At 44.7% G+C, this 22,607-nt stretch overlaps 1 protein-coding gene across 1 annotated transcript in view; it reads left to right on the top strand.

The window, feature by feature from the left end:
* Positions 1-6,652: 6,652 nt before the first annotated feature.
* HDGFL3 (HDGF like 3) overlaps positions 6,653-22,607 on the top strand; it is a 75,122-nt gene continuing 59,167 nt past the window's right edge. The window contains exon 1 of the mRNA XM_045067298.1: positions 6,653-6,946. Coding sequence (XP_044923233.1) covers positions 6,863-6,946 — 84 coding nt within the window. The 5' untranslated portion in view covers positions 6,653-6,862. The remainder of the gene's footprint in view (positions 6,947-22,607) is intronic.

Genomic DNA, 22,607 nt, shown 5'->3' on the forward strand with positions numbered 1-22,607 from the left:
TGTTATCCTGTGTTCTTTTTTCTCTCCTTTCCTGATTTCTTGGGTTCTGTATTATTTTACTCTTTTGCTATCCTTCCCATTAGTTGAGCATTCTTTTATTATCCTCCTAGTTGTTGAGAGGTCACGACATGTATCTTTAACTTACGAAAATGTAATGTTGATACTTGGGCCACCTTCTGTGTTATTACCTTAATACTTTCTGTATTAGGACCTTAGACGTTTTTATTCCATTTCCTTCAATCTCACACTTTGTGAATTTTTATTTCTCCATAAATAGAACCCAAGTAATTCATCATTTCTTAATTTCATACAGTCACTGTTTATTTAGACTGACTCAAGTATTCATGTTTTCCATTGTTCCTCGTGTCTTCCTGCATCCCCCTGCCTCCATCTGGAATTATTTTCTTTCTGCCTGACTAGCTCCCTTTAATCTTTCACTTAATGCACATCTATGATTGCTGAATTCTCGAGGTTTATACTTGCCTCACAATTGTCTTTCTCTTTTATTTGAAAGACAGTTCACTTGCTTTTGGGATTTCAGACTGTGGTTATTTTCTTTCTGCGGTGAATCAAGTATCAGTCTTTTGGCCACACCATTGAAGAGAATGTAGTTTTGTGTTTGCCTTCTCTTTGCCTATGGGTTTCAGTTCTACTAAAATGTTCTTGGATGTGGTTTTCTTTGTATTAATCAGGCCCTCAAAATACTTTTTAACCATGGCTTAATAACTTTCATCAGTTTTATTTTTTTTTAAAGATTTATTTATTTGACAGAGAGAGATCACAAGTAGGCAGAGAGGCAGGCAGAGAGAGGGGGAAGCAGGCTCCCCACTGAGCAGAGAGCCCAATGAGGGGCTCGATCCCAGGACCGTGAGATCAAGACCTCAGCCAAAGGCAGAGGCTTAACCCACTGAGCCACCCAGCTTTCATCAGTTTTAGAAAATTCTTGGCCATCGTGGCTTCTGATCCTGCTTCTATCCCATTCTCTTTTTTACCTCCTCATCTGAGACTTCATATTAGACTTTCTAATCATATCACACAGATGGAAAATACCTTACAAATATCAACCAGTATAAAGTCAATGTGGCTATACTATATTATTTTCTGGTGTTTTTCCTTTCTTTTTATCTCTCCGGGCTTCAGTCTGAATATTTTTCTTTGTGGCCTATCTTCCACATCACTAGCTCTCTTTAGCGGTATCTAACCTACTATTAAACTCTGCTTTGGTTATTTATCTCTTGCTACATAATAACGTACTCCAAAATTTTCTGGCTTCAAACAACTGCCACCATTTATTTGCACATGGTTCTGCAATTTGGGCGAGGTTCAGGAGGGACAGTATGTCTCTGGGCTAGACATGCTGTGGCCTCGAGTAGCTTAACTGGGGTTGGTGGATCCAAAATGACTTCAGTCACATGTCTGACACTTCAACGAGGGGGGTTGGAAAGAGTTGGGGACTGGCCCAATGTCCTCTCTCTCTCTCTCTCTCTGAATTCTTTCATTCTGTGAGGTCTCTCTCCATGTGCCCTTCCCCTCCCAAACCAACAACGAATTTGTAGGTATTCACATGGTGTGTTGGAGCTCCATGAGGGTGAAAACAGAAGCTGCTACCCCTCTCAATGCCTCGGCCTAGAACTAGCCAGGCATTGTGTCTCCCACACCCTTCACTCACCGAGTAGCCCGTTGGATGGTTGCACCCAGATACTGTACTCTCCCCAGACTCCTGCAACCCTGCTCTGTGTGGCATGGTCTCCACTCCTTCCCCAACCTCCTGGTTCCCCATGGCTCCTTGACCTAGGACCCAAGACAGTGACAGGTGCATAGTGCTACTCAACAAATATTTTTTTACAATAAACAGAGAAAGGAATGCAGGCGGGCCGCAGTGCTCTCTTCAGCAGTGCCATGCTGATACTGGAACCAGGCTAGCCAAAATGGTGGCCAAAGCTGCAAATTCTTCTCATGTCTTTTACATCTTGAGTCTCCTCCTGCACAAAAAGCTTAATAACTCACTAACGTCCTCCAGTTTGCTCTCGGCCAGAACAGGAGAGTGAGAGGGCGAGCGTGAAAGCTGTCGCAATGGAGGTGGCCTGTGGACTCTGGGTGTCCAGGCGTAGAGTTCCCAGGGTCTGAAACAATCCTCCTTTCCTTCTGCAAATAAGATTCCAAGTGGCTCGGGTAGTACCTTCAGAGACCATACAACGCTTCTGGATCAGTACCAGGGTGCTCTCTTCTTGCCTTAGTGGCCCGAGTATAGCAACACAACTGACCCAACCCTTGACTCCTTGTCCTATCATGTCCGTGTTGACTTGAATGGTTCCTTCTGCCGACTCAGAACGGTCCAACACTCATCGAGGGGGTGTACTCGGTCTCACCGCAGGTAGTACAGGACAGCCCCTCCACTGACTCTCAAGAAGGTGTCAGTATGTGACTGCCCTTTCTCTTTCAAGGAATGTGAGACCAGTTCCTCAGGGACATTTGAAAGACGCCTCTCGTGGCAATAGTAGTAGAAATGAACTCTGATGCAAAGTGCAGGGAACACCCTCGGACATCCGTGTGTGTGTGTGTGTGTGTGTGTGTGTGTGAGAGAGAGAGAGAGAGAGAGAGAGAGAGAGATTAAAACCAAATTTTCCTGACTCCCTTTCCACAGTTCTTTCCACCGCACCATGTTACCAACAACCACACCACAAATACTACCAACTAATATTTAGTGAGTCCTTACCATTTGCCAGGCATTGTTCTGGGTGCTTTCCAGATATCACCTCATACATCATTTGGGGAGAAAGAATCGATTTAAGGCAACTGAAGCATCAGAGAGTGGGTAGAATCTGGGGGACAAATCTGAAGGAACTATTGGAGTTTTATTAGGAACTTGAGTCAAGAATACGAAAGGTGAAGGTGAAAGCCAGACGGGTTCAACAAATCGTGTGGATGTGTGTGAGCGAAAAGAGGAACAGCAAAAAACAGACCAAAGTGCCAAGAGCAGGGCAAAGCAGTAGCCCGTAGGGATTTTAGGATAATAAAATCAAAAGTGATCAAAGGACGTTGATATTATTATCATTTGTGAATTGAGTTCTTTCCAAGTTTCAGAAGCAAAATTAATGTGTTCTATTCTGACATAGCAAAGAGACCAGCTCTTGGGGCCAAAATAAAATAAAATACATCAGACTCTTAATGGTCTTAGTGGTATCTCTAAAGGGTTAGTTATTATCTGTTAAATATTTGAATAGAGCATTGTTCTGGAATAGCCACAGGAAGAGGCCTTTGCATAAAAGCAGAGGAACCAGTCTGAAAGCCCTGTCTGCAGTGAAAGCCACAGGGCAATGCTTCAACCCCACAACACTGTGCCGACAAGGTGGTCTGCGCCCAGCCTGGCTGCGGAGACAGATGGGCTCTGAGCCAAACGCATGAGGAGATTCCCAGGACCAGCCAGAAGGAGCCTGGAAGGGGACCCCCTGTGCGCTTGTTATTGACGCTGACTCGGTCAGGGCATGACAGGCAGGCAGAGGACATGTGCTGAGCCGTGAGACCAGGCTTAGAAGAAACCCTGAAACCAAAGCCTAGCTGGGAGAAATCTCTACATTCTCAAAACAGAACAAAACAAAAAAAACAAAAACAAAAACCCTATCGACAATCCCCTCTTTGGCTTTTGTCTTCAACCTCTCCCTCGACTGCTTCTGCTCATTGTAAACTTACATTTCTCCAATCTTTGACCAAGCGACCAGTCACAACAGGACAACTCACCCTTCATGCACTCTTGAGAGACCTTCTCTACCGCCGGGAATGAGGTGTCTACACTTCCTGGCTGTCACTTACGAAGCCACTGCTCCTTGGTTTCGTCCCATCACCATTTTGGTGACGCAGTTCCCACCACGGTCACCAAAGACATCTCAGTCACCAGATTCAGTGCACCCATCTCCTGCCTTAGCTCCCTTGACCTTCCTATGGCATCTGCCTGGACAGGTCCCTCCTTTTGGAAATTCCTTATTATTTTTTTTCTTTTTAGCTTCTCCAGCACTACTTTCCTCTTCTTTTTTCTGCCCGACCCTTAAAGGTTCATGTTGCCCGGCTCTATCCTTGGCCACTGCTTTTCTTATTTGATACAGTGTCCTGGGAACCTCCCACAGGGTTTCAATCGCCACCTGTATATTAACGTCACTCAAATCTCTACATTCCGCCTCGCCTTCCTTCTCTAAGCTGTACATTCTGCTGCTCACTAAACACCTCTTTCTGGATGCCCCACGGAAATTTCAACACACAAAACCACTCATTATCTCATCCCCAAATTGCCCTTTCTTCATGGATTTCCTCAACTGAGTGCCAAAACGAATCATCCTGTTGCTTAAGCCAGAAACCAGGGAATGGTTTTTTATTTCTTCTTCCTACTCAGTTGCCACCCAGTGAGTCACCAAGCCCTGTCTCAGCCCTTCTGTCTCCTAGTGAGACCCCCCCCGCCCCCGAACTGAGCTTGTGCCTCTAGACTCTTACCCTCAAGTCCACCCCCACACTGGCCTCCAGAGTAATAAGTCTGGCCCCAAACCGTGACCATGTTCCTCCTCTGCTTAAAGGCTCCCGTGGCTTTCAACTTGACAGCCTGTCTGTCCTCATTTCTTGCCTCTCCCCCATTGCCACGCTAGGCCCACAGGGAGGCCAGACTGGAGGGGGCAAGCAGCCAACAGCTAGGGCTTTGGCAGCTAATCACAGGGATTTCGGTTTGACATATGAGGATATAGGAACCGTTCTCAGGTTCATGAGCAGGGCATGATGACAGATACACAGGACAGGTCGTAGAAGTGGGAAATACGTTCACAGACTGCTAGGAATCGAACGTTGGTGTCCTCCCAAAACTCAGATGCTAAATCCTAATGTCCCATGTGTTTGGAAGTGAGGCCTTTGGCAGGGGATCAGGTCATGAGGGTGGAGCCCTGATAAATGAGATTAGTGCCCTTATAAAAGAGACCCCAGAGATCTGCCATGCCCTTCCCTCCTACCTGTGGAAGAACCCAGAGTAAGGACTGTCCTCGAGGAACCAGGAAGTGGGGCCTCACTAGTGGACAGACTCACCAGCACCTTGTTCTTGGACCTCCCAGCCTCCAGAACTGTCAGAAATCAGTCCCCCCTTCTGTGGTATTTTATTGTAGCCACCGGAAGGGACTGACACTGGTGGCGACCCAAAGCTGGTCTCTTTGCTATGTCCTTTTGACACGGAGACAAAAGGACCTAGACTGGTCTTCCACGGTGAGAAAAGAGGACAGGTGAGCCTGCAGGACCCATGGGGGAAGGCGTGATATCTAAGTAGTAAGGAAACGCATGAGTAGGTCACGTCAAGCACTAGTAACAATGTCAACAAGCCTCAGGAAGTCTAGAGACTTCAAAGCCCCATTACTGGAAGCCCAGCACCAAGAAAGGTGCAGGGGTTGGTCCGCCAGGCAACACACACACACACACACACACACACTCTACAAAGCAAGCGAGGGAGGCAGGTACTGATGGAAATGAATAGCTTCTATAAAAGGGAAGAGCAGGAACGCTCAGAAGAGGGGACAGACGCGAACGACAGCCATCCTTGTGACAAACGAAGGCCACAGCAAGTAGGTTACACTCAAGGGCTGCGCCAGTGACTTCTTACGGGTGGGCTTCGACATGATGAAAGAAGCAGATTCATCATTAGGCAGATTGAAGACACGTTGTCCGAAATGTTGCCAGGATTGGAAACAAGTGACACGCCAGAGTTAAGTCCCTTTCCCCAAACTACAGGCCTGCAAGACCCACGCGCTGGAGAAGCACGACCGCGCTTGGACTCTGGAGTCCTGTAGGTCCGCGTTCGAATCCCGCCTGTGCCGCCAGGCCAACGAGAGCCACCGCCCGTGACTCCGGCCAAGAGCCTGCCCTCGGTGGGTCACGGTGCATTGTCAAGGGCAGACCTGGGGTGAGGACCAACAAGGTCGCCGACTCCAGAGCGGGGCTCTTTGCAGGCAGTCTGAAGCGCAGGGCAGCGGGTCCCCTCGCGTCCCCCAGGCCTGCAGCGCCTTTGTGCCCCACTCGCCGGAGAGCACCCGCAGCAGTGGCCCGCGGGGGGACGGCCAGGCGGGGGCCGGGCGTGGGACTGGGGGGCGCGAGGAGGTGGGGGAGCGCCCCCCTAGAGCGGCGCGGGCCGGCGGGGAGGGGGGCGGCCAGGTGGTGATTGGCTGGGCTGCGGCAGGCAGCTCCGGGCCCAGAACAAAAGAGAGCGGGCGGCGGGCGTCCCCCGGAGTAGGCGCTCCCGCCTGCTCCGCGCGGGCTTCGGTGCTGGGGGAGGACGCGCCCGCCCGCGGAGCAGCCGGGCTGGCGCGCTCGGTTTCTGGGCGAAAGCCGGCCGTGTACCTAGGAATTAACCGGCCGGCGCGGGAGGGGAGGGGAGCGGGAAGCGGGGCGGGGGGGATGCTGAGCGCGCGCGAGAACAATAATAAGATCGTGTTTGCGGTCGCTGCCCGAGGAGGAATTCGGAGGAGGCGCGAGGCCCGGCGCTCGCGCCGCGCCCGGGAGCCCGGGAGGGAGGCCGGCGGCGGCGGCGGCGGCGGCGGCATGAGGCAGGCGACGCGGCGCCTGTGAGCAGCGCGCGGCGGCGGCGGGGACCTCGGCGCGGGCGAGAGCCGAGCGGCCGGGGGCTCCCCTCCCCCGCTGCCGGGCCGTGATTTGCCGGGCCTGCTGCGCCCCCCGCCCACCCCTCGCCTCAGCCGCCGCCTCGCCGCTTCCCCTCGTCGGAGCGGCCGCTCGCCCGCCCGCTCGAGGCCCGCGGGGAGCGCGGCGCAGTCCGTCGGCCCACGGGGGGGCGGCCTCCCGGCATCTTCGCGGCGACCAAGGACGACCGGGGGAGGAAGCGGCCGGGATGGCGCGTCCGCGGCCCCGCGAGTACAAGGCGGGCGACCTGGTCTTCGCCAAGATGAAGGGCTACCCGCACTGGCCGGCCCGGGTGAGTACGGCGGCCGCGGGCGGGCCCGCCCGCCCACCATTTTCCCCTTCATGATGGCGCGCCCGCCCCCTTCCTCCATCCGCCTCGGCCCGGAGCCCGGCGCCCCGGAGCCCGGGCGCCCCGAGCCGGCGGCGGCCGGGGCTGGAGGCGCGGGCGGCGCTGCGCACGGAGGCCGTGCCCGGGCCGGAGCCGAGGGTTCCGGGCCGCGCCCGCTCCCCGCGAGGGCGGCCATCCTTCCGCCCCCTCTGGAAGGCGGCTCCGGCCCGGGCAGGCCCGCCGCGGGGAAGCCGGGCAGCCGCGGCGCGGGGGCGGCGGGCCCGGGCGCGAGGCAGGGCTGCGGGCAGGGTCGCGGGTGGGCCGCCGGGGCCCGGGCGAACGTCGGGGCACGTAGGGGAGCGTGATGCAAATGGCTGGCGGCGGGCCGGCGGGGGCCGCGGCGGCGGAGCCTGGAAAGGGCCAGTGGTCATCCGGAGGCCAGCAGGAGCCTCTTGGCAGCGGTTCATCCATCCCTCGGCGCCTCCATCGCCTTCCAGACTTGTTGAGTTCCCCCCGAGCCCCGCCGGCCGCATCATTGTCCTGGCGTCCGCGCCTGCCCGCCGCCCGCCGCTCCGCGGACCCGCCCGGAGCAGCCGGGAGCTCGCAGCCCGGCAGCGGCTGGCGGGTCCGCGGAGCTCCCGGTGCCTTTTCACCTCCATGTTTGTTTTAGGTCGGATCCCAGACCTTCGGCTCGGCCTCCCGCTACAGCCCACAATAGCTCTCTCTTCCAGGTCGTGGCTGGCGCTTTCTCTCGAAAGCATCTGCGTGTAATACACAGCCTCGATTTTTTTTTTTTTTTTTAAATCGGGCCCTTTGGGCGAGGAGGAGATCAACACTGCCGTGTGTGCTTTGTGTCTTAAAAATAAACCCCGTTTACTTTTGATTTTTATGCTAGTTGGCAGTTAGGTGTTTGAAAGGAGAAATAACAGTGAAAAGGAGGGTCGGGGCATCTTGGAGGCTCTGTTGGTATCCTTGGGGAACAGAATAGACGTGGGAAATATTGGCATAAATAAGAGTGTGAGCTCTAAAATGTTGTATTACAGTCAAGTGAAGGTAGCTAGACCGGGGGGGGGGGCACCCATTCACAAAAGGAAGTGACATCACGGGTGGCCAGGCTGAAATTAGTGAAGTTGAAGTAATGGGTGGACATAATCACTTTTTTTTTTTTTTTTTTTTTTGCATTTAGTTCCGCGATTGTAAAATAGAAAAAAACAAAAACAAAAAACCCAAACCCACAAAAAACAGTTGGCCTGGAAATTGGGGGGCCTGGTATTGGGTTTGGGCTCTGTTATGGACTAATCATTTCAGCTGTCTGAACATCCAGTTCTGAAATCAGAAAATTATCATCTCTAGGATTCCTTCCAACAACCTCTGGTTTCCAGTGAGGTTCAGGTTCCATTAGGCTGTGATTATAACTTTGGAGAGTCAAAAACATACAAACAAAAAACCAAACCAAAATTTAAAATTTCATTAACAAGTTGCTTACTTAGGTTGGCCACCTGTAGTCATTTTGAAACAAAAAAGTGCAGAATAAGTAGTTCTAGTTCTATATCTGATTGCACACAAAATTCCTAGAAGTTGTAATTCCAAACGAAGGCAAAATGGAAAATAAAATGAGGAAACAATCAGGTGGTTAGATAAAATAAGTACAGGAAGGAAAAATCTGTGTCTCTTCCCCATTTCATGTAAACTCCTCAAAGAAAGGACATGTGTTTTCTTTTTTATAAAATGGTATTTTATAGTGAGTGGCATGTTGTAATTTCCAAGAAAAGGTAATGGTTAGAAAAAGATGTGAGTCCCTACTCTGGTAGTTACCATGTTGTATGCTCCATGGATGTTCTCAAGTTGCTTCCACTCCAGGTGGCTAAGGCATTATCCCCATTCTACACCTCGCTATAGATGTCTGTAGATGATGTTACAAAATGCTAACTGGAAAAAAAAATCCTACTTCTTCATATTTCAAATACTGGCATTCGATATGATGGCGCTCTTGTGGGGATTAGACTCTGTATGGCCCCAAGGGATCAGACAGACCTAGGAGGAAAAACATGGGGGAGACAGATTTTGGGAGGACTCTTCTATCGAAGAAGGTCCATGCTTGAATGGAGAAGCAACTTCCCTGCCGAAGGGATGCTGTTGGGTCCTAGGCAGCCCCTTGTGAGGAATGTGGGCCCAGAGGATTCACTCCTCTAGCAAATTTGGTCAGGTTGGATTCCGCTTTTGGCCGCCCTTCAAACTCTGTGACCTTAGGCATATTCTGTAATCTTTCTAAGTTTTAATTTACTAGCCTGTGAAATAGGCATAATTCTCACTGCACAGATTCAGTGTGTGTAAAAGTACCAAGCAGCTACCTTTTTTCCTTTTTCGATTTCTGACTTTCCCCTTGTATCACTACACTGTTTTTAATTTTCAGCTTTTGAGTAGATAGGTTATTTTTTCCAACCTTTTGTCATGAATCGTTTCAATTTTGAGTAGATAGGTTATTTTTTCCAACCTTTTGTCATGAATCGTTTCAAGTGTATAGAAAAGTTAAAACAGTTGTCCAGTGAACACCTTTATATCTACCACTTAAATTCTACAATTAACATTTACTGCACTTGCTTTATCTTGTGATTCATGATCCATCCCTCTATCCGTACAGCAGTCCATCTTATTTTAATGTATTTTAAGGTAAGTTGCAGGCATCAGTATAATTTACTCCTAGATACTTCAGCATGCATTATCATTAACTAGAGGTCAGTATGTTTTATAGATCCTTTTTCTTTCTTTCTTTCTTCTTCTTCTTTTTTTTTTTTTTTTTTGGCCTTTTGAGATAAAATTTATATAAACTGAAACACACTTAAATGTACCATTCAGTGAGGTTTGATTAATGTATATGCTGGTATAATCCAAACCCCTTGTAAGATATACGGTAGTATCAGTACCCATGAAAGTTCCCTCGTGGCTCTTCTCAGTTAATTCCTGTCCTCTTCCCTGTTCAGATGCATTATATTAGCATTCAGTGGCCAACTAGCTGTTTCTAACAGAATATATTTTATATTGCATATGACTTAAAAATACAAGTTTTATTTGTACCTACAGATTAACTAGCTTGATATTAAAAATACTTATGCTAAAATAAGAGTCTCTGAACCCTATTGATCATGTGCTCTATTGGTAAAAATCCCTAATATATATAAATTTACTTTAAATTATATCTCCATGTAAAATGCACTATTGCTTCCTACATTGTAAAATAAATACAAAAGAAAGCAGATGACAGATGATGTAATTTATGTTTTAAAATTCTTATTAGCAAAATATTGATAGTAGTAGATTAAGTCTATTTTTAAAAATAACTTTTGGAATTTTTTTGCCTGTTTCTTCTGAGATCTGACTAGATAGTCACAGTTTTTCTAAAGAGATTTTCTACAATAGAACTGTCAGCTAGGCCATTTCCTTGTTTGCTTGTGCTTACATTATTGGTATTATCTTTGCAGGACTCCTTTTAGCCACTTGTTCATTTGGCAAGAGTTCACTTAGAAGTGAATATTCCATAATTTTGCTCAACTAGGCACTCCCAAATGGCGTAAATCACAGTGTGCTCAAAGTGAATAAATACAGCCATCTGAATAAGGACACCGGTGCCCATTTATATGTTAAATATCTGTAAAATTTACTTTGTAGGTAAAAGAATAAGAAACTAAAATAGAAATTGTACCATTTTCTTCTCACAGCCTTCCCCCAAATTATCTTGTATATCTTCTGAGGTGTGAGCACTCTCTGTGTGTTACCCCTGCTCTGAAAGATGGAAGTAAAAAGCAAAGCAAAACAAAAAAGTCCCCAAACTCTTGTATTTCAACCAAAACTCTTTTTTAAAATTTAAAAACCTTCGATGAGATCTCTCCAGCATTGCTAATAGAAGAGTAAATAGATACAATTACTTGGGAAAACTGGCCCAATCTACCATAGTTAAACACACACCTATCTTGTAATTGAGCAGTCTGTTCTAGGCATCTACCCGAGAGAAGTGAGTGTTTATGGCCATTACAAGGCTTGTACGACAAGGCTCAGTCATGACAGCTTTATTCATCATAGCAGAAGATTGAAAACAACCCAGATGTCCATCAGCTGGAGAATGGCTAAACCAAACCGTAACGCCTTCATGCAGTGGCGTACTGCTCAGCAGTAAAAAGGAACAGACTCCGGAGGCCCACAAACATAGGGCTGTATTTCAAAATTTGGGATTGAGTGAAAAAAAAAAGCCAACATGAATAGATTCTGTGTGATAACATGACCATCGAAAACAGGCAAAAGTGGGGATCAGTCTGTAGTGGTTGGAGGGGATGTTACAGACTGGGAGGAAGCTCTGAAAATGTTTGTTATCATGATCTGGATGTGATACACTCAACTTTATCAGACTGCACAGTTAAGATTTGCACACTATCCTGTGTGTAAGTTTTACCTTACCTTCATACTTTGAAGTGGGAGAAAAGAATCTAACACTTCAGACTTCATGGATTGAATTTGACCATTCTCAGCTTTCAGTGAGAATTTTATTTTTTCTTTGAGGCTTCAGTGCTACCAATTTGCATCTTCCTGTTCCCTTTTGACTGTCTGAGAAACTCGTTTACTACTTTACAGCTTTCTGTTTACATTTCTTTTTAGTTCTGGTTTCTGCCTGTCTTTGGTTTAACTATATTGGTTTTTCTAATCCTTTCATGCTAAATCATTGCTCGTATTTTTAATCTAGCTCTCAACTTCTTACCTGATAAGTCGAGAGCTAGATAAAACATTTGGGGGTGCCTGGGTGTCTCAGTCAATTGGGTGTTTGCCTTCAACTCACGATCCCAGGGTCCTGGGATTGAGCCCCATATCGGGCTCCCTGCTTGGTGGGGAGCCGCCTTCTCCCTCTCCCTCTGTCCCGTTCCAGTGCTCCTGCTCTCACTCTTAAATAAATGAATAAAATCTTAAAAAAAAAAAAAAAGGCACTTGATCGCCATTCTAGGACAGCTTGGCTAAACTTTTACTGAGCAAAAGTTTACTGTGTAAGCCACTGTGCTAAGTATAGTTTTTCATTTTTCTACCAACAGATTAAATTTTCAACAATTTAAAAATATTATAATTACATATTAAAGTTTCCACACCTTTTTTTTTTTTTAAGAGTTTTTATTTATTTGACAGCGAGAGAGGGAACACAAGCCGGGGCAGTGAAGAGGGAGAAGCAGGCTTCCCGCTGAGCAGGGAGCCTGATGCAGGGCTTGATCCCAGTGTTCGGATCATGACCTAAGCCAAAGGCAGAGGCTTAACAACTGAGCCACTCAGGCTCCCCTTCGTACCTAAACACTGATTGAGAATCCTTAGTTCTGATCCATAGTACTTCCAGTTTCTTTGCTGTTACTAAACTCTGAACCTTTATTTCTGGAGACCAAGCTACATAATTTCAGGGAATGACTTGGGACTTAAATTCTTTTTAATCTCAACATGAAGTAAGATGTTTATATTCCTGTTTCTTTGGCATGAGTCCAGAGTAGCCCATCATTGGTTCATCCCTCAGGTAGAGTGGCAGGAATTCATCAGCCTTTCCCTGGAGACTATATTCATGTTGCTGAGGGACTGGCACGTTGTCTCATTTTCTTCTGCTTAAATCTGGGAACAGATAGGCAACTTAAACCCTCAGTGTCAGTATGTACATTTGCTTCCATTTCAACCTGCTGAATCAGTATTTCTGGCACATCCCCTTTGCTGTGCCGTAATGACTACTGTTTCCCCGGGATTTGGAAAATGTTAATTCTCTGAAGCCAGGTTTCTACTATATGAGATTGTGTTTCATTCTTTTGGAAAATGACTGATAGTTTAAAATTATATGACTGTATTGAAAATATCTATTAGCATAAGAAAAACATTGTAGGCTAGTAAATATGGTAAACCTAATAGGGAAGAGCCCAAATGCTCCTGTTTATTGGAGAAAGTTACCTTCTGATGCAGAAGATTGTCCAGATGTTCAATCAGAATCCAGTCTACTTGAAGCTGTGATTAGTCCACTGCCAAAAGGCTTCTTAATCAGAGCCTTGCTTACTGGGAGCATGGTCTGTGAACCGTTAACCTGTCAAGGACCAGATAGGTGCAGAAATGGAAAGTAAGAATTTAGAAAAAAATTTTTAAGCAATCTGGTAGAGTAACTTCATGTTTATGAATTTAATTTTTAAAATGAAGTTTATGTTTTCTGTGACTTTATTTTTCTACTATTTCATCTTTCATGTATTTTATAAAAATGTCTGTAACAAATTAGAAATTAAAAAAAAAAAATGTCTTTCACCCCAGAGTACTGACTATAGAGGATCCTTAAAGGTCAGTAGTACTCCTTGCATCTAAAACAATCTGCTCATACGATAAACTTTTTTTTAAAGATTTTATTTTGGGGATACCTGGATGGCTCAGTTAGTTAGGCATCTGACTCTTGATTTCTGCTCAGGTCATGATTTCAGGGTCATGAGATAGGACCCTGCATGGGGCTGTTTGCTGGCCATGGAGCCTGCTTAAGACTTTCTCCCTCTCCGTCTGTCCCTCTCCCCCCAACACTCTGGCTCGCTTGCTTTTGCTTGCTCTCCTAAAAAGAAAAAAACATTTTAAAGTAATCTCTACACTCACGACCCCAAGATCAAGAGTCACTTTGTCCACTGAGTCAGCCAGGAACCCTTGCTCATATTGGAAACTATTTTAAACTGTCTTCAGCTATTTAAAAGAGAGAATGGATTGACTCTTATAAGTATCTCATCTGTGTAAAAAGTTTTTATTACTTAAGTAATAATATTCATTGTGGAAAGATTGCTATCCCTCTGCCTTGTCATAAGCATCATGAATATGAACCTACATATATAAGTACATAATTTTTGTAGTTATGTACAGTTTTGTAGCCTTTTATCCCCATTTAAACACTATATCTTAGGGAACTTTCTTTTTTTTTCTTTTTTTTTTAATACAATTTTTTATTTTTTATAAACATATATTTTTATCCCCAGGGGTACAGGTCTGTGAATCACCAGGTTTACATACTTCACAGCACTCACCAAAGCACATACCCTCCCCAATGTCCATAATACCACCCCCTTCTCCCAAACCCCCTCCCCCCAGCAACCCTCAGTTTGTTTTGTGAGATTAAGAGTCACTTATGGTTTGTCTCCCTCCCAATCCCATCTTCTTTCATTTATTCTTCTCGTACCCACTTAAGCCCTCATGTTGCAACACCACTTCCTCATATCAGGGAGGTCATAAGATAGTTGTCTTTCTCTGCTTGACTTATTTCGCTAAGCATGATACGCTCTAGTTCCATCCATGTTGTCGCAAATGGCAAGATTTCATTTCTTTTGATGGCTGCATAGTATTCCATTGTGTATATATACCACATCTTCTTGATCCATTCATCTGTTGATGGACATCTAGGTTCTTTCCATAGTTTGGCTATTGTGGACATTGCTGCTATAAACATTCGAGTACACGTGCCCCTTTGGATCACTACGTTTGTATCTTTAGGGTAAATACCCAATAGTGCAATTGCTGGGTCATAGGGCAGTTCTATTTTCAACATTTTGAGGAACCTCTATGCTGTTTTCCAGAGAGGTTGCACCAGCTTGCATTCCCACCAACAGTGTAGGAGGGTTCCCCTTTCTCCACATCCTCGCCAGCATCTGTCATTTCCTGACTTGTTGATTTTAGCCATTCTGACTGGTGTGAGGTGATATCGCATTGTGGTTTTGATTTGTATTTCCCTGATGCCGAGTGATATGGAGCACTTTTTCATGTGTCTGTTGGCCATCTGGATGTCTTCTTTGCAGAAATGTCTGTTCATGTCCTCTGCCCATTTCTTGATTGGATTATTTGTTCTTTGGGTGTTGAGTTTGCTAAGTTCTTTATAGATTCTGGACACTAGTCCTTTATCTGATATGTCGTTTGCAAATATCTTCTCTCTTAGGGAACTTTCAATGGCAATGAATATATTCCTATAGCATTATTTGTAGTAACTGTCTGGTGATTTATGGTATAGACCTATTTGTTATAAATTATAACCAGTTCCTTTATAGGGACATTTAGGTTATTTCCAGCTTTTTTTTTTTAATTTTTTAAAGGTTTTATTTATTTATTTGACAGAGGGAAAGAGAGATCACAAGTAGGCAGAGCAGCAGGCAGAGAGAGAAGGGGAAGCAGGCTTCCTGCTGAGCAGTGAGCCTGATGCTGGGCTCGATCCCAGGACCCTGGGATCATGACCTGAGCCAAAGGCGGAGGTTTAACCCACTGAGCCACCCAGACCCCCCAATTTCCAGCTTTATACTCAGATAAAATAATGCTCAGAGAAGCATGCATTAAGCTAAATCCTTAGTTAACTTCCTCAGGACAAGTCTCTGGGAATATCTCAGTCAAGTGGCATGTGCATGGTTTAAAACTTTGGATTTACATTGTCACATTGTCCTCCAGAGACGTTTTGACTGTCTTACCCAGTAGAAGAATAAGAGAATACCTGTTTCCATACATACTCATTACAAGTACAGGTCTCAAATTTTTAAAAATATTTGTCAGTTTAATAAATACAAATATTTAAATGAATTAATTTATTTGTTTACATGTTAGGCAGAGTATATATATATATATCAATCATATGTGACATATCAAATCATGTATCATATATGTCTTGATTACAAGTGAGGACAAATACTTGATAAAGCTACTGTAAGTTATAAGAAAACCAAGACTTAAGAAATTCACCTAAGGTTACGTACTGAGTAAGTGTGTTAATCCCCAGATTGTTAAGAATGCCACAGGAACATAAGAAATGTGACAAGAGTAGGTAAAGGGACTGAAGAAGCATTTGGTGGTGCATAAGACCGTTTCTGTATATATGTGGTACTGAGAAGCACCTGGGAGGCCAGCACTCTTGTGGTTGAGAACATTTATTGTGACATTAGTATATTATTACTATTTTTTATTATTATATATTATTATTTTTATTACATTATTTTTCTCTAGTCTGTATCTCTTGGCAAGCCCTTTGACACAAGGCAGTGAAAACCAAGTAAGATATTAGTTATGCATACAGAGAAAGCAGAGACCCATTAAAATCAATTCCGAGTGAATAGCATGGTGTTGACGTAGTGTAAGTTCGAAAACTTTATGTGTGAGAGGATACATACACTCTGAATACCAGGTGGAGCAGTTATGAGAGTTACTGGTTCAGTAGAGCCTAGAAGCTAAATCATAAGAACTACTACTAGCCACTGTATTCTTAATCCCTGTAACAGCATCTTCGTGTGTTATTTCACTGCCATTCATAACATGTAATAGCTTCTCGGCTGTGTTAGTAAGTGAATTTTTCTATTCTATTTTCTTACCAAATAGGAATTTGCTGCAGTTAGTCAGGAATAGCTGTATAGTCACAGGGAACCACATGGAGGTAAAAAGAATGAAGTAATCTGGGTGCCTGGGTGGCTCAGTGGTTAAGCATCTCCCTTTAGCTTAGGTCATGATCCCGGGGTCCTGGGATTGAGCCCCGCATTGTGCTTCCTGCTTCCCACTCCCCCTGCTTGTGTTCCTGCTCTCTATGTCTCTCTCTGTCAAATAAATAAATAAAACTTTTAAAAAATGAAGTAATCTGGTAACTGGTGAGTTTTAAGCCTTTAGAAGGGATAGCCTTCTACTCAGGTATCTGAGTAAGACTTCCTATGATGTTGGAAAGAACAGTGACACCAGGAGTTAAAATTCACATACTTCATTCCACCACTGTCTTGGCTTGTCAGGTTTGGACATCTTTTTTTATTATAGCCTCTTTGTAAAATAGGGGGGATGATAATTCTTAATTTCTTTCTCATTTTTCCTTGGAATCAGATGTTGAAATGTACATGAAATAAGTTTGCTAAAAGAATCATAGACCATATATGGGGAGGTGTGTGTGCGTGTGTGTGTGTGTGTGTGTGTGTGTGTGTATAGTCTGCCTAACTTGTAACCAGACATTATACACACACACACACACACACACAACCAGACAAATAATGTTTGGTTACAAGTTAGGCAGACTATATATGTAGATATATATGTGTGTGTGTGTGTGTGTGTGTGTGTAGTCTGCCTAACTTGTGTGTGTGTGTGTAGTCTGCCTAACTTGTAACCAGACATTAATTCAGTTACAGATTTGTGTTTATTAATACCACAGTGTCATATAGGCCATTTACCAAAGTCTGTCATATAGGCCATATACCAAAGTCCTGCAGCTAATATCATCCTCAGTGGGGAAAAACTGAGAGCTTTTCCCCTAAAGTGAAGAACACGACAAGAACGTCCACTATCACCACTGTTGTTCAACATAGTACTGGAAGGCCTTGCCTCGGCAAACAACAAAAAGAAATAAAAGGCATCCAAATCAGCAAGGAAGAAGTCAAATTTCACTCTATACTCTGGTACTCTCGATAGAAAACCCCAAAGGCTCCACCAAAAAACTGCTAAAGCTGATACATGAATTTAGCAAAGTCTCAGGATATAAAGCCAGCCTACAGAAATTTGTTGTATTTCTCTGCACCCGTAATGAAGTGGCAGAAGGAGAAACCAAGGAGTCCATCCCATTTACAATTGTACAAAAAAACCACAAGATACCTAAGAATAAACCTAACCAAAGAGGTAGAAGATCTGTATAATGAGAACTGTAGAACATTAATCAAAGAAATTGAAGAGGACACAAAGAAATGGAAAAACATTCCATGCTCCTGGATTAGAAGAAAATATTGTTTAAATGTCTATACTACCCACCCAAAGCAATCTACACAGTCAGTGCAATCCAGATCGAGGTAACACCAGCATTTTTCACAGAACTAGAACAAACAATCCTAAAATTTGTATGGAGCCAGAAAAGACCCCCAAATAGCCAAGGTAATGTTGAGAAAGAAAGCAAAGTGGGAGGCATCACAATACCAGACTTTAAGCTGTATTACAAAGCTGTAGTCATCAAGACAGTGTGTACTGGCAGAAAAACAGGCAAATGGGTCAATGGAACAGAATAGAGAACCTAGAAATGAACCCTCACCTCTGCAGTCAACTAATCTACAAAGCAGGAAAGAATATCCACTAGAAAAAAAAAGACAGTCTCTTCAACAGATGGTGTTGGGAAAACTGGACAGAAGAATGAAAGTGGACCACTTTCTTATGCCAAACACTGAAATAAATTTAAAATGGCTTAAAGACCTAAATGTAAGATAGGAAACCATCAAAATCCTAGAGGAGAGACAGGCAGCAATGTCTTTGACCTTGGCCACAGCAACTTCTTACTAGACACGTTTCTGGAGGCAAGGGAAGCAAAAGCAAAAATGAACTATCGGGACTTGATCAGGATAAAAAGCTTCTGCACAGCAAAGGAAAGAATTGACAAAATGAAAAGGCAGCCGCCGGAATGGGAGAAGATATTTGCAAATGACATCGGGTAACAGGCTAGTATCCAGAATCTATAAAGAACTCATCAAAATCAACATCCCAAAAATAAATAATCCAGTTATGAAATGGACAGAAAACATGAACAGACATTTCTCCAAAGAAGACGTACGAATGGCTAACAGACACATGAAAAATCCTCAATATCACTCATTAGGGAAATACAAATCAAAATCACAATGAGCTACCACCTCATAACTATTAGAATGGCTAAAATTTACTCTGGAAACAACCGATGTTTGTGAGGATGTGGAGAAATGGGAACCCTTTTGCACTGTAGGTGGGAACTCAAACTGGTGCAGTCACTCTGGAAAACAGCATGGAGGTTCCTCAAAAAGTTAAAAACCGGGGCGCCTGGGTGGCTCAGTGGGTTAAAGCCTCTGCTTTCGGCTCAGGTCATGATCCCAGGGTCCTGGGATCGAGCCCCGCATCAGGCTCTCTGCTCCAGGAGAAGCCTGCTTCCTCCTCTCTCTGCCTGCCTCTCTGCTTACCTGTGATTTCTCTCTGTCAAATAAATAAATAAAATCTTTAAAAAAAAAAAAAGTTAAAAACCAGAGCTGCCCTATGACCCAGCAATTGCAGTACTAGGTGTTATCCAAAGAATATTAAAAATGCTGACTTGAAGGGGCACATGCACCTCAGTGTTTATAGCAGCACTATCAACAGTAACCAAATTATGGAAAGTACCCAAATGCCCGTCAACTGATGAATGGATAAAGGTCCGTGTGTGTGTGTGTCACACACACAGGAATATTACTCAGCCGTCAAAAGTGAAAACCTGGGGCCCATGGGTGGCTCACTTGGTTGAGTGTCTGACTTTGGCTCAGGTCATGATCTCAGTCCTGGAATCAAGCCCATGTTGGGCTCCACGCTTAGTGGGGAGCCTGCTTCTCTCTTTGCCTTTGCCCCTCCCCCTATTTGTGTTCTCTCTCTCTCTCAAAAATCAAATCTTTTTAAAAAAGGAAATCTTGTCATTTGCAATAATGTGGATGGAACTAGAGTGTGTTATGCTAAGTGAGATAAGTCAGAGAAGGACATATACCATATGATTTCACTCATGTGGAATTTAAGAAACAAAACAGATGAACATAGGGAGGGAAAGAAAAATAAGATAAAAACAGAGAGGGAGGCAAGCCATAAAAGACTCCACTGTAGAGAACTAACGGTTGTTGGAAGAGAGGTGTTGGGGGGGGTGGGCATTAAGGAGGGCACTTGTGATGAGCCCTGGGTGTTACATGTAAGTGATGAATCACTGTATTTTACTCCTGAAATCAGTATCACGCTGTATGTTTAACTACCTTGAATTTAAATTTTAAAAATTGTGTTTATTAAATTTCTATTTGCTTTCCCTTCTTTTTCCGTAGGAATCATGTGTTAAGATATACCTAACAGTTACCTACTAGGAGAGCACCAAACTCCTTGTCATACAGTGGTAGAAACCTAGGAAAGTCTCAGTGGATATTCTTGTGGTTGGCAGGTGTCTTTCAGTAGTTTTCTTGTGGCTTTATAATATTGACTTGGCTCTAGGCTCTGAGTGTTGTGGGCATTTCTCATTGGCACCCCTCCCTCAGATTCCTGAGTGTGGTGGGCCATTTCTGGAGGTTCAAGCTTAAGTCTTTGGGGGCAGACTGAACTGGACTGCGTTGGCGCACAGGAAGGCTCTGTGAGAAAACCACTTTTCCCACTTGAGCACAGACACTTGAGCTCTGAATGGACTCTCTCCATCTGATCATAGTCTATAAGGCTGCCCGGAAGTAGACGTTATCTGGTTGTCAGAGTGGAGGGAGTCCATGCTAATAACGAAGTCGCCTCCACGGGGACTGGAAAATTCTTGATAACATTAACGTCTCAGTTTCTGTTGCAAAATATATATAAGATGAGAGCTGTTAGAAAGGCTGGGTTTGTTCGGTTCAGAAGTGGTTGCCAATATAAAAATGAGTGTCACAGAAGATTCAAAAATTTTTATGTAGGAAGAAATGTCAAAAAATAAACTCATGTCTTCAGATCTGTTTTTCCTTTTTCTCTGTCCCTGAAGTAGAACTTTTGTGCTAATGGCGTCTTTAACTTTGGAGGAAATGCATATTCAGAGGGAGTGCTATGACAGATCCTTGGTTCATTTTTTTTTTTTTTAGAGTTACATATGTTGACTAGATTGAAAACTAATTCCCTCTAGACCTCTGTTTGACTTTCGAAATGAGACCAACTACTTTCAAACAAGACATAAGTGTTCTTATTTCCCCTCACTGAACTGCTACGTGAGGATTCAGTCAATAATTTTGAAAATGTTTAGATCTTGAAAATGAGTCATTGTTGCTGATTAATTCTGATGCAGTCTAGTCCGGTGGCTTTCAGACTTTTCTTGTACTATAGTAAGAAATAAAGCCCATAGTAAGAAATAACTACTAATTTCATACACACACACACCTGTAATAAGGTTTCACCAAATCATACTATATGTGATGCATTCTGATATTTTTATATTTTTATTTTGTATAAAATCAGGTTGCAACCCACTGAATCAGTTTCACTTCCTACAGTTTGAAAACCACTGGTCTGGTCTGTTAGGCCAAAGGGAAATTAATCTATGTGAGTTTTATGTGTGTGTATATATATATATATATATATCAGTAGTTGGATTTTTTTTTTTTTTAAGATTTTATTTATTCATTTGAGAGAGTGAGAGTATGAGCCAGGGGGAGGGGCACAGGGAGAGAGGCGAGGAGATCCCCCGCTGAGCTGGGAGCTCAGTTCCAGGACCCTGGGACCATGACCAGAGCTGAAGGCAGACACTTCACTGAGCCACCCAAGTCCCCGATGACAGCAGGAGTTTTGAAACGAGTTAGCAGTCCTGAGCATTTGATTGTGCTGTAGCCATGGTGTGGTACCTTCCGAGGCCGGTGTAGTCATGGGACTAACATTCCTAGTGGTTCTGTATTTCCTTTTAAATCACTTGTCTAATCAAAAAGAGACTTCCTTGCTATTAATAGATTAGCCTCAGTAGAGAGAACCAAGTCTTGATGGTAGTAAGGCATTCTTCGGTTTCTGTAAAAGGTGCATTTCTGAAAAGGTGTAGTAAACACAGTTTAGGCTCTCACATCCGGCTGGTTCACTCACACAAAGCAAGTACACGTCTGTTAGAAAACACGCCTGCTGTACCGAATGGAAGGATCCTGGAGCTGGAAGGATCCTATTAGGTTAATCTTTGTGCTATGCCAGATACTCCGAGCTCTGCTCGTTCTCCGGCTCAGTGCCTCTGTTGCTGTGGGGGTCCTCCGGCCCTACCCAGTGGGAGGCCAGGTGGGCGGGGAGAGACAGAGCCTGTGATAGAGTTATGAAATACGATGGTTTCCACTGTTTGTTTTTAATAAGCTCCTTGTCTGGGCGAGGATTTATTTAGCTACTAGGGATCAGGTAACCCAGAACAAGTGTGTCCCTTGTTTTGTATTGCACTAAGAGCAAATTACAGAAGTAGAGCAGTTCAGCGGGAGTGGGCAGTTGGAGCCGCTTGCTGGAGTGACAGGAGAGGACAGTGACGGGGGACGCCTCCTTTGCCGCAGTGCACTTGTTCCTCCCTCAGTGTTACTGTGCACTCGGAGTCAGACCGGAACCTCTCCATGTCCTCGTGCCGCATCCACTGCCTCTCCTTACCCACATGTCACCTCCGAGGTCACCTAGACTCTCCCACTCTAGTCTCCTCTTCTTCTTTGAGACATTCTTCCTAGAAACCCCTTCCTGGTCATCCTTGTAGTCATCTAAGGATGTCTGCTCCAGCAGGTGCCTCCTGCAGCCGGCCGGCCGTTATCACCAAGTGTGCAGCCCGGCCCTGCCGCAGACTGCTTTCTTCTAGGTCCTCAGTTCCCCTGTCCATCCTTCTTGGGTGTTCCAGCACCCCTGTACTGTTCTCCAACTCAGATGTCTCCCCCTCGTTTTCGGCACATCATTGTACCTTCGTATTCCGTATGTTCATTCTGAAGGTAAAAGGGAAGAGTAAGGGCTTCGTGGGCAGAGGAGGTCACGTCGGCATGGTGCCTCTGTCCCTCAGCAGACGAATGACCTTGGGTAGATTACCTAATCTCTTTGCCTCAGTGGACTCTTCTATAAAATGGAAACAGGAAGGACTTGTTTTCTGAATTGTTTCAAGGATTTTGAACATAAACAGCCTGGAGTTTAACATGATTAA

This window comes from Mustela putorius, unplaced genomic scaffold (assembly GCF_011764305.1).
Source record: "Mustela putorius furo isolate JIRA1106 unplaced genomic scaffold, ASM1176430v1.1 tig00003875_pilon_pilon_pilon, whole genome shotgun sequence".
In the NCBI taxonomy this organism is placed as follows: domain Eukaryota; kingdom Metazoa; phylum Chordata; class Mammalia; order Carnivora; family Mustelidae; genus Mustela; species Mustela putorius.